Consider the following 10,285-nt stretch of genomic DNA (forward strand, 5'->3'; position numbering starts at 1 on the left):
TGAGGTGATTATCGACCGGAGAGAATCCATGTCGATCATCGCACGCAGCACCTGGTCATGGATGCACGTCACATTGGCAACACAGTTGCTTGTTTGTCAAGGCTTCCCTGACGAAGCAGTCTATCCAGGCTGCAGATGATAGCGCTGTTATCGCTGATGTGCAATGGCCCAAGCAGCGATAAATGCTGACGCTGTGCTTTGGCGTTATCCATTATTCGCATCCAGCCGGAGAAGCAGGAGCGAGGAGAGAGTGGGAGCGGAATAGAATTGAAAGAAACAACACGAATGAAGGGCTGGATTCAAGTCTGTGCCGAGAAGTACAGTGATAGAGAGCATCCCCTTCGGACACGGGTAGCGGCTATAGGGCTGATGCGTGGGCAGCGCCATGGACGACACTGACTTCGAAGATCACAGCTGCATCTCCTGTTGGGCCTCTGCCCACCCATCTGGGACTCGGACGAAACAACTACGTGAGAAGGATTATCCACCCGATACTGGTAACACCTCTCGCCGGAGTCGTGTTGAACATCCAAGATGACCGACTCCATGGTCTTCACGAAGCTGATACCGGCGCCTCGATATTGGCCTTGAGGCCCTGGATCACTTCGTCGAGACTGCTTCTTCTTGTAGTTGTTGGCGCCTCCGAGAATACGATAGCATTGTCTGCGCCACCGGGCTACTACAAGCGCCATGAGAGAATCGATCGGAGAAGAAGGAAACTAATCGGTCAGAGAGAAGAGACTTACTCCGGGAACATTCGCAGCTAGTTGCCTCAGGTGTCACGCGTCGCGTCTACACGTGACTGACGCGCCAACACGTGACTAGCTAAGATGGGGAAGGTCTGCCGAGGGCTACTTCTACCTCGCCATCCCACTTCCTTCCTCTCCAGAAGACTCCGTCAGAGACAGCCCACAACAACACATTTAGCTAGATAGCTAGAGAATCGTGCTATTGCAGCCATTCATCTCCACCGGTGCGGTGGATTCCTTGCTTCCTTCTTCTTCCATGTGATATCAGGCAATAGCCTGACCACAACAGACAGGGGTGCGGTGACAGGAGATAAACTGGACCAAAGTGAAGAAATCTTAGTCGACGAAAGCCGTGGGATCGGAAAGTCGCTCAATCTGTGGTTGTGCGACGTACGGCCCATGTTCCTGAAGACCATTGGTGTCGAACCTTTCGACCCCTGTGCAATCCTGCGTCTCGGGACGTGTGCGCCTATGAAGACCCCCTGAAACATGCCAGGCTCGCCGCAACCGTACAAGAAGCTAGCTTGGGAACAAGTTGGAATTTACACGTGCCCTTCTGTTCCAAGCTTGACATGGAGGGAATCGTTCAGTGCTGGCTACTGTAAACAACTGCTTGTGTCTGATGGTCTGGCTGCTCGCAAGGCAGCATGGCGAAACTAGAGCAGCGATGCGGATGCGGTGGCTTTCGGAACCTCAACCATCTATTTCCTTCTCCGCGGGTCTCAATATTCGGCCGGCTACTTAAGTTGACGGGAAACTGCGAATGATGGTCGGATAGCCGATGCCGAATGTCAGGGAATAAATGGTAGTCACGGCAAACACAGCCTTCCGCTTTCAGCAGCAGAGGCGGCAGGTTCTACCAATTGGCCCAATGCAAACGGCCGACATGGCTACCACGTCAGGTGAACAAGGCTTCGGTGTTCGTAGAACACAGCTTCCAGGGTGTCGTCCCGCACCTTGTTAGGACTCCGAGGTACGATTGATATTCCGCGTCATGGCGTAAAGTGCAATCCTTTTCTTGAGCCACGAGCCGCCCCGTTGATCGCACGGTGTCAGAGCAATGGCAGAGTCTGACTGTGGGACTCGCCGCCGTCGCCATAACGGCACTGTTTGCAACATCGGACAGGCGTCCATCGTGACCTCTGCCGCAGCCGCCGTGAGATCGTCAAGAAGCGAAAGATTTACCTTCATAGAACGTCCTCGAGTCCAACTATCTCGATCCGTCATCCAATTGTACTTCTTAACCTGGAAAGAGGCCGTGGAGATCTTTCAGAGACCAACAGAGCGACTGTGTTTCCCAGGTCATTGGTCCTCGATCCTGGAAGATCTGATACCGTGTGATGGTCTTTGGTTGCGGGAGGTATAACGATTCATTGACTCATCATGAGCAAACATGGTTTCGAGAGATGAAAGGGGGCCGCTCCCGATGATGGGGCTGGCCCTGGCGCTGCATTTGGCTTCCGCCACCTTGCCTCCTTTTGATTGATTTAGATTTCTCTTTCGTCATTCCGGATAACGTGGTTACTGGGGCCAAGGGTCATGGTTTTGCCCCTCTTGCCGACGGCGCCATAGTCAAGGAGATCAACGCCGACAGCATTCTGGACCATGTCGAAAGGATTGATAATCTTCCTGTGATGAAGACCAAGCATGCTGCTCCTGTATCAGCCCATACGAAGTTCCGCCGACGATCCAATCATATATATCAGATGAGGCCAGGCCCCTCCTCCACAGGAGGAGGGCCTCGACGAACTCAAGATCGCGCCCGAAGCGCTAAGCATGTTCTGCAACGACCAGACCTTCTCTGCCGTGCCTGGTCATAGAGTTGGTATGCAGAACACGAGAGGGAGTGGACAGAGCGTCGGCTCTCCTGCCATCCGATCTCCAAGAGAGAACCATAGTTCTCACCCTTGTATTTCCTGACACTCGCTCCCGATTCATCATTGGCAGCGTCTTAATCTGGAGACTGGTCACTGTAGCAGAGGCACCTCGTGCTGCTCCGCCCAAATCTGACCCTAGTGACGGCCTCGTAGAGTTGGCGAAATGTTACACATGAGGCCGTCCTTCCGTGGGAGAAGGAAAACTGGGTCATTCCATTGGAAGAAATGTACAAGCTGCACTAGATTGGTGTCTTCTTCCAACATTGACCACTGTTCACTGAATCCGGCACCAGTGCGGTGATGTAGAGGATTATCTTAAAATTGACGACGGTTTTTGAGGTGGACGGCCAGCCGACGAAATTGAGTTGATGTTTCCAAGTATTCGTTCATATCGGCCCCATAGTTGAGGGTATCATAAGGCAAATTCAACATGTTCGAAGGATCCATCGTCAGTCTGAGGTGTCCTCGCGCGCGCGCCGTTCAACATGCCTGGTGGTGCTAGCAGGCCACCGAACTGGATCGCGATCTTGTGAACAGCCACCACAGAATCGTTGGATATTAAAGAGTTGGAATTGAGAGGTGATCATCATTGACTCCGAAGGTCCCGTCACGAAGAAGAAGTTGATGCATCAATATCGGTCCGACTGACCATCTCGGTGCCAATCAACTTAGCGGGCAGTGTGAGGGATGCTCACCTAATTTCAGAATTGGCCATACTTTGTTCCAGCCGCTAGCTTGGAAGCAGATATTCTGAACAGCATTGCAAGAGGTTGGCAGTCAACCCGGGTGTGAATTTGCCATTTCGGACTCCTCTGCGTCGTTATGGTGGATGCGGATGATCTTCTCTTTGCAGATCGCAAAGATCAACCACGAGCGTAGGGAGTGAATACGCACTCAAGGTAAGCCACGTACAGTGATCGACAAAAGGCAGTAAAAGCCAATCGCCATTGACGAGAACATCGACCTGGCCATAGAAGATGAGCCACTGGTTGAATTCCCTCACATATCTTGCTTCTAGTCCCTTCCTGTTGGGTACATAGTCTTGCTTCCTGTCGACCGACTTGCGCCTCGAATCTACGCAATACATTTCCCAGCATGTACAGAAAGTCGATAGCAGGGAATGGTTAGGAAGGTAGATCCAGGCCGCCGGTGTGAATGGTCATTATGATTTCGGAACGCCGCCTTTTTTCTCGATGCAATTCTTAATCCAGACTGGCCATGCGCGTCGATAGTATAGATCGACATGGATTCGAACACTGGTAAAAAAATACCCTTGGCTTGGAATGCGACTGTTAGGACATGGTGGAGTCCTCTGAGAAGTCGACCAAAGCAGCAATTGACGATAAGCGAGTGTGGCAACTCGCGATGTGTTGCTTCTGAGAGCATCCCGGTCGTGAAGACAGGTAACTTTGACCTCGTGGATTTCTTGGTTGAAACGACCTTGCGCAACGAGCAGGGTGTCCGTCCAGACTACATACAAACCAGATCGATACCGTACACTCCCGGGACGCATATTGTGGATACATTGAGATTGTACAGATCGGTATTTTTGAACATACCACAGGAACTCTTCCAGATGCAACGTTACATCAAGTTGGAGAGGACCATGATATCTTTGCGCGCATTTGGGAATGTTTCGAATGTCTTCATACGCAGACGCCCCCGTCATCCTTCTCGCTCGCTGCGCAAGGTCCATGCGGCAAGCATCGAGATCATCAAAGAAGAACACGTCACAAAGCACTGGACAAGAGGAAAAGGTTGTGCCACGGCTCCGTCGGATACCGTCTCAAGTCATCAAGCAAGCAGCAGCCAAGGCGGAGTGGGAGGCGATGGTCGCGGCTCAGAGGAACGGCATCCGATAAGACGTTGCTGGACAGAACGTTGCTTGCCCGTTCCGGACGGCGACCTTGTTGGGGTAATGGAAGTCCTAGGTGTTGCTTTCGACGAGGAGCACATCCAGCACGAGCTGGACGATGCGGCGTGACCGGCGACCCAGGATGCAAGCACGTAAATGGAGAGGATTTGGAGGCGAGCATCATTTCGTGGTCCATGTCTGAGACAGGACCTGCGCGGTAAGACACCACGAGACAGTCATTTAGGACAAGCACGAGTCGATATTTGTATAATGCGGTGATGAAAATGACGATGGGGATGGGGCAGGCCTTCTCAAAAAGACGGACTCGTTCGATGAACTCGGACGAGGACAGGCCCTGGGACTGGTTGATAGATGGGTGGATGAACGGTGTGGATTTGAGAGCCAGCAGCTTTGGCAATGTCCTTTGGCGCATTGCTGAGCTTTCGGCTTCAAGCTATTGAGTGAATATGGCAGAGACGTTCCGCATGTCGCTGTTGCTTTTCAGAGATAAATCCAGAGAAAGAGAAAGCCTCTTGCATCCTCTGAGTTGCCAACAGACAGCGCACCAGCTGCTCCGTGCGGCTGCTGTCGTGAAGTCGGACCTCGTCCATGTTGCTTGCAATGGAGCATCCGATATCTTCAATGGTCAGCGGTTCGACCTGCCCATGCCAGGGCCGTGAAGAGAACGACTCACCAAGTAGTGTAATCATCCAGGTTGCTGGCCATACGGCTGTCTTGGTCGATGGATTGACTAACTCCCAGCACAGGCCAACGAAGTCTCACAACCAGGTATTGTCGGCCTGCACATTGCCCAGGGGTTGAATGATGTGCCGACTCTCGAGTTGGCTGGAGTAGGAGTGAGCAAAGTCTGACTGACAACGATACATTGTGTGTCGGATTGGATTAGCATATCCTCTCTCATGCATCGATCTGGGTCTTCACAGGCACCAGTAGAGTGGAAATATCGATGATGGGATTGATGAAATTGTAGCATGGAGGACTGTGTGCAAGTTCAAGCAACGAGAGGGGGAGCCCATGAAACGAGGTTGTGCTCATGTCCTGAATTCCTCGCGACACAACTCAACAGTCTGTCTTTTTTCGCTCACGCCCACTAGGGTATTAGACCCCCTGCCAGCTGTCACCATGCGGGCAGTCAGCCGGGTAGCAAATTTTGAGACACTCCACGGACAGTCTCTACACCCTGCTGGATTGGCCAGAGCATACCCTCCTACCCTGTATTTGAAGGGGACAACCACTGAAATCCCCCACCCCCCTCCCATCGATGTGAGCCACCGTCTGTTGTCAGAGCTTCTGTCAGACTCAAGTCGAAGGACCAGGGCCCGTTCTTTCTTTGCATTGGGGGAAGCTTTAGCGAAACGGAGTGTGAAGTCTGGATGCCACAGCTCTCATGGGCCTCGTGTTTTTGCTGCTGCTGTTTTGGCCTGTGGCAGTGTGGAAGTGTGGGTTGATATGAAGGGTGAGTCGGGGACCACGTGAAGGCCCGTCGACATGATTCTGCAGCCGGAAGCCATGGCTCGGAGAAAGACGAACCATTCGTATCACCTCCCCGAAGGGTACACACCGAGGTTGATGGTACTACCCTCTCCGATCCTCACTGTCTGGCAAAGGCACTCAGTGGCATGGGGGGCCGATGAACCCATGCCAACTTAGTTTACACAGCAACCCTCGCCATTTGTGTGTACACAACCTGGGTCATTCGTTCTCGTCCTCCCCGATCCCATGCTCGATGACTTGAAACGAGCGAGAGTGAGCGCGTTGATGGGGCGATCTGAGATTGATCGGTTTGTATGATCTTGCCTCTGCCCTCTTTGCACCGGCTCACGACACAGCACGACGTGCCCAACAGGAACCAGCCAGACAATGCATCCAGAAATTGAGACAAATTTGATCACTTCGTGACTCGATCCTTCTGTCTGTTCAAGACTGGCGTGGTAGTACAAGACGTCGTCGGATCGCTCGCCCTTGGATGCAACTGTCTTTTGCATGGAGTTTATCCTTGTTCATGGACGTGACACAAACTGGCCCTGACTTGGGAAGATGATATGATAATAGATAATCTTCGCCTCTGGCACGGGTCCCCCTTAGTGTGCCTTTTCATCTCCTTTCTATTACCTTTTCCAAGTCCAATTCCAGCGGGACCTGGCACAGCTCTTGCAATCTTGCTTCGCTTTTGTCTTGCGTCCATTTAGCTCTTCATTCGTGCAGGATCAACGTTCACTCCAACGGCTGCGGAACGGGCATGCTTAGCGGAGATCATGTTTGGAGAGTCGTGTCCTTAAACCCCGATGAAAGGTCACCGTTGTCAAACAGGGTGCAGCTCATGACCGGTCTTTCCTTCCGACTCAGAGGAAGGAACGAAACCATTTCACCCCATCTCTGAAGATGGAATGGTCTGGAGGGTCTCAGAGAGGTCCTTCCAAAGACACAGAGCAGGTCGAGACAAGAAACTCCGATGAGGACCATCACACCGAGCGTGACGACGGTGGCGTTTGTCGAAGAGTGAGCCATCAGACCACTGCGGCCCAACATATATCAGACCTGGCTTTCTTCTTCATGTGATGGGATCAATCCGATTGCATTGACGGGGCTCGAGGCCAGAGATGACCAGATCTGCTGCGACATCCTAGGTCATCTCGCTTAAGGCGACACAGGGAGGCAGAGCCAGTCAGGGCCATTCCATAAAGCCACAAGCACTGTCTCTTTCTCTTCAAGGTCCAATGGGGAGCACAACAATATGGTAGTATCTGCTCCCGAAGCCTGACTGCTTCATTGAAGGATGGCAGTTAGAGAGAGAATGTGTGGGAGCGAGAAATATCGGGTTTTGGTCAAGGGTCGGCCCTTGGCAACATTCGGGGTAAAGATACGCGCGGCGTCGGTAGAACCGCGGCAGGAAGGCACTCTCAGCCCGGGACTGTACATATTGTCACCAAAATGTGTGCTGTGAGTGGCCCCAACGCCAGGCTCGTTCACGGGTCAAAAAGACCAAGACGCCCAAGGAAAGAGACAGAACAATGCGATAACATGCAGCATGCCGACCTGTTAGTTGGCAGGCTGGCTGGGTACCTATCTCAATAGTTCTTCAGAAAAAGGTCGTCGCCCAAGGGTAACTTCGTGCAAAGACAGCGACATGGCAATGGATCCTCTGTTGAGATATGGTCACTGATTTAAAACGACGAGAGATGAAATGAAATGAGAAGCCAGTATGTATTGTTTTCCGTGTTGACTATTGCTTTCCACAACGTGTTGTTTCCTGTGTCGTATCGTTTCTGCTCTTGTTATTTCCCGTCTTGACTCCCTTCGAGTCGCCGCCCTCCTGTAGGTGAAGAATAATGATATGAGCAGGTCTCTGCCATCAACAGCTTGTGCACGAGGGTATGACAATCCTCTCCCGTCCACCATAAGAATGCATCCCTACTTCCCAACCCCAGGGTATGTTCACCTTCACGTCTACAGCTGTTTCCCTGCCAGGGATGATCCAGGCGGTGTTGGCTTTGCTCGCTTCTTGTCTTCTTCCTTTTCAACATCTCGAACAATGTCATCTTCCTACCCTCGGCGTGGGTGTATATCCCGGGTGGACCAGGGTGTTACCATGGGGGTGTAATGAGCGGGATAGCTGGCAAATGCTGTCCTATTTGAGACTCGGGTCCGGCGAACATGGCGGTATGAGCTTCCCGAATCGGGTGTCTGCATCTGGATAGGGGGTGGCGGGTAGAGGCTTGTGAAGGCGTTCTTCATCTCGTTCAGCTGGGTACGTATGCGCGTAATGTCGTGGTCGGAGACAATCCTGGTAGAGTAGCAATCCTTAAGAATGGTTCGCATTGCCTCGGTCGCTGTCTCAAACGTTTTGAGCTGCTTTCGCTGGTAGCAGACCTGTTCGAGGCCCACGCGGATCTTGCGTGCGTCCTGCACCTCGCAGGCGCTGTAGCGGAGGCACTCGAGAGCAGCATGCTCGATTAACTTCACAAGTGACTTGATGATGTGACACAAAGCCTCGATCTCCTCCTGCATCTCTGTGAGGCTCTCGGTCAGACCAGGCAACGCCTCCAGAGTAGTGTTTGTGTCGTTGATAGCAGCGTTCGTCAATGGATCCATCAGTGTCGGTGGGTCCGAGGAGGTTGGATGGTGGGCAAACTGCAGCAGCCCGTTGAGCTGCCTGCAGGCTTCTAGAACCTGGAGGGATCCAGAATGTATTTGAGCCAGCATATCTTCCAGTTGTGTTGCCAGCTCGAAGAGGAACTTTTGCGTTCTACCATCGTACCGATGGTGAGGCTTCTCGGGTATATAGTCAACACCATATTCCCAGAGTTCGGCGTAGATGCGCTCCCGCAATCCTTTCGCTGTTCTTTCTAGAGATCTGATGCCCCGCATGATCTCATCGTCACTGAAGGGGTCCGTGCGTAGCGACTCTGGGCTGATGACGAAAAAGGCAGGACGATTGTCGTTTTCAGAGTTTGTCGGTGCCAGCAATGGTTCATAGGACTGAGAGAAGGGGATTGCCATTGTGGCGTCCACGGGACAGGCAGTGGCGGGATGAGAGGAACTCTAGCAGCAGTGCAGATTCCCACGAGCGGCAGTGAGGTGAGGCGATGAGAGGCGTTGTGGCAGTAGGGCAGAGTACCACGAGAAGCAGAGAAGAGAAGAGTAAAGAAGAGCTGTGGATGTAGTCTGGGTTACCACCAAAGCGACAAGTCTGTCTGCCGCAACCAAAAAAGGAACTCAAACAGCAACTAAGCGACAGCAAACTCATGCACAGAGAAGAAAGGTAAAGGAAAAGGGCAAGAACGGCATGAGAAATCAAAACGAAACGATCGGAAGAGTGGATGAAGAACAAAAGCAGAAAAAGAGGAAGAAGAAGAGTGAGGAAGAGATGGGTGAAGGAGAAGAAGAGGGTGCAGAGGGGAGTGAGATGTAGAAGTGGCTGTAAACAGGGGAGCGCAGGCAGGGAGGAGGGAGCGGGAGAGGGGCGCCTGAGAGCGTTTGAGAGGAAAGGACCAGGTCATGATTTGGCATGGCGCCAATTACATCAGGGAATTGGGTGGCATGATGACGTGTCGCTTGCTCTGCCTGGTATTTTACATGATTTACAGTCCATGGTAGTGGATGGTGGCATTCATTACCGTACAGTACAATAAAGTACACTATTGTGCCAGATCTACCCAGACGGGCAATCAATATCTGAGCCGGAGAAACTTGGATCCGAATCAAGTCGCCATTCGCCTTGGGTTTCTGTCAAGGGGATCTTCGTAATTGACGTTATGCGACATCGCTGTATCGTGCCTGATGGCCAAGCTGCCGGAAAACGAGCAGTAGCCCGCGGGACGCGGCAGCGTAGACTGCATGATAAGCTGAGCTGCTCGATGTAGGCCACGTTCTTGGAGTCCAGTCCAGCACGAACGATACGCACAAGTCCCACAGCTTTATGGTGAGCTTCTCGCCCTCAGGCGATCTGTCCGCCACGCAGGAAAGGAAACCATGTTCGAGCCGATTCCAAGCGACCCGTGCCTAGCCCAGCCAGCTTTCGGATGAGTACTTCGACCATCAATCTCCACGTTGGCTTGGTCCATTGGGAAATGCAGAGCCAGCATGTATATGTAGCAGTGCAGACGAGTCGAAACTTGGAAGTACGGCACAATTTGGGTTGATTGGCTTGGTTCTTTTGGTTCTTTGAGGACCTTGAAGAAAGGTGAGGCCGAGTCAACTACTCTGCGACATCTAGCTTCAACGAGCCAAATTTATCGCCTCCAGATTTTCAGATCTTTGGATTTGCAGAGCCCAGTGTGGGA

At 52.3% G+C, this 10,285-nt stretch overlaps 2 protein-coding genes across 2 annotated transcripts; one reads left to right on the top strand and one right to left on the bottom strand.

The window, feature by feature from the left end:
* Positions 1-285: 285 nt before the first annotated feature.
* Positions 286-767, top strand: AYL99_09747 (hypothetical protein; the record flags this gene model as incomplete). The annotated part of the gene is made up of 2 exons (XM_018841254.1): positions 286-322; positions 382-767. The coding sequence occupies 2 exons, from the start codon at positions 286-288 to the stop codon at positions 765-767; spliced, it is 423 nt and encodes a 140-aa protein (XP_018688963.1).
* Positions 768-8,045: 7,278 nt separating this feature from the next.
* Positions 8,046-9,002, bottom strand: AYL99_09748 (hypothetical protein; the record flags this gene model as incomplete). Its single annotated transcript, XM_018841255.1, has 1 exon — positions 8,046-9,002. The coding sequence occupies one exon, from the start codon at positions 9,000-9,002 to the stop codon at positions 8,046-8,048; it is 957 nt and encodes a 318-aa protein (XP_018688964.1).
* Positions 9,003-10,285: the final 1,283 nt, after the last annotated feature.

The sequence above is a fragment of the Fonsecaea erecta genome (assembly GCF_001651985.1).
Source record: "Fonsecaea erecta strain CBS 125763 chromosome Unknown Scaff10, whole genome shotgun sequence".
Lineage (NCBI taxonomy): Eukaryota > Fungi > Ascomycota > Eurotiomycetes > Chaetothyriales > Herpotrichiellaceae > Fonsecaea > Fonsecaea erecta.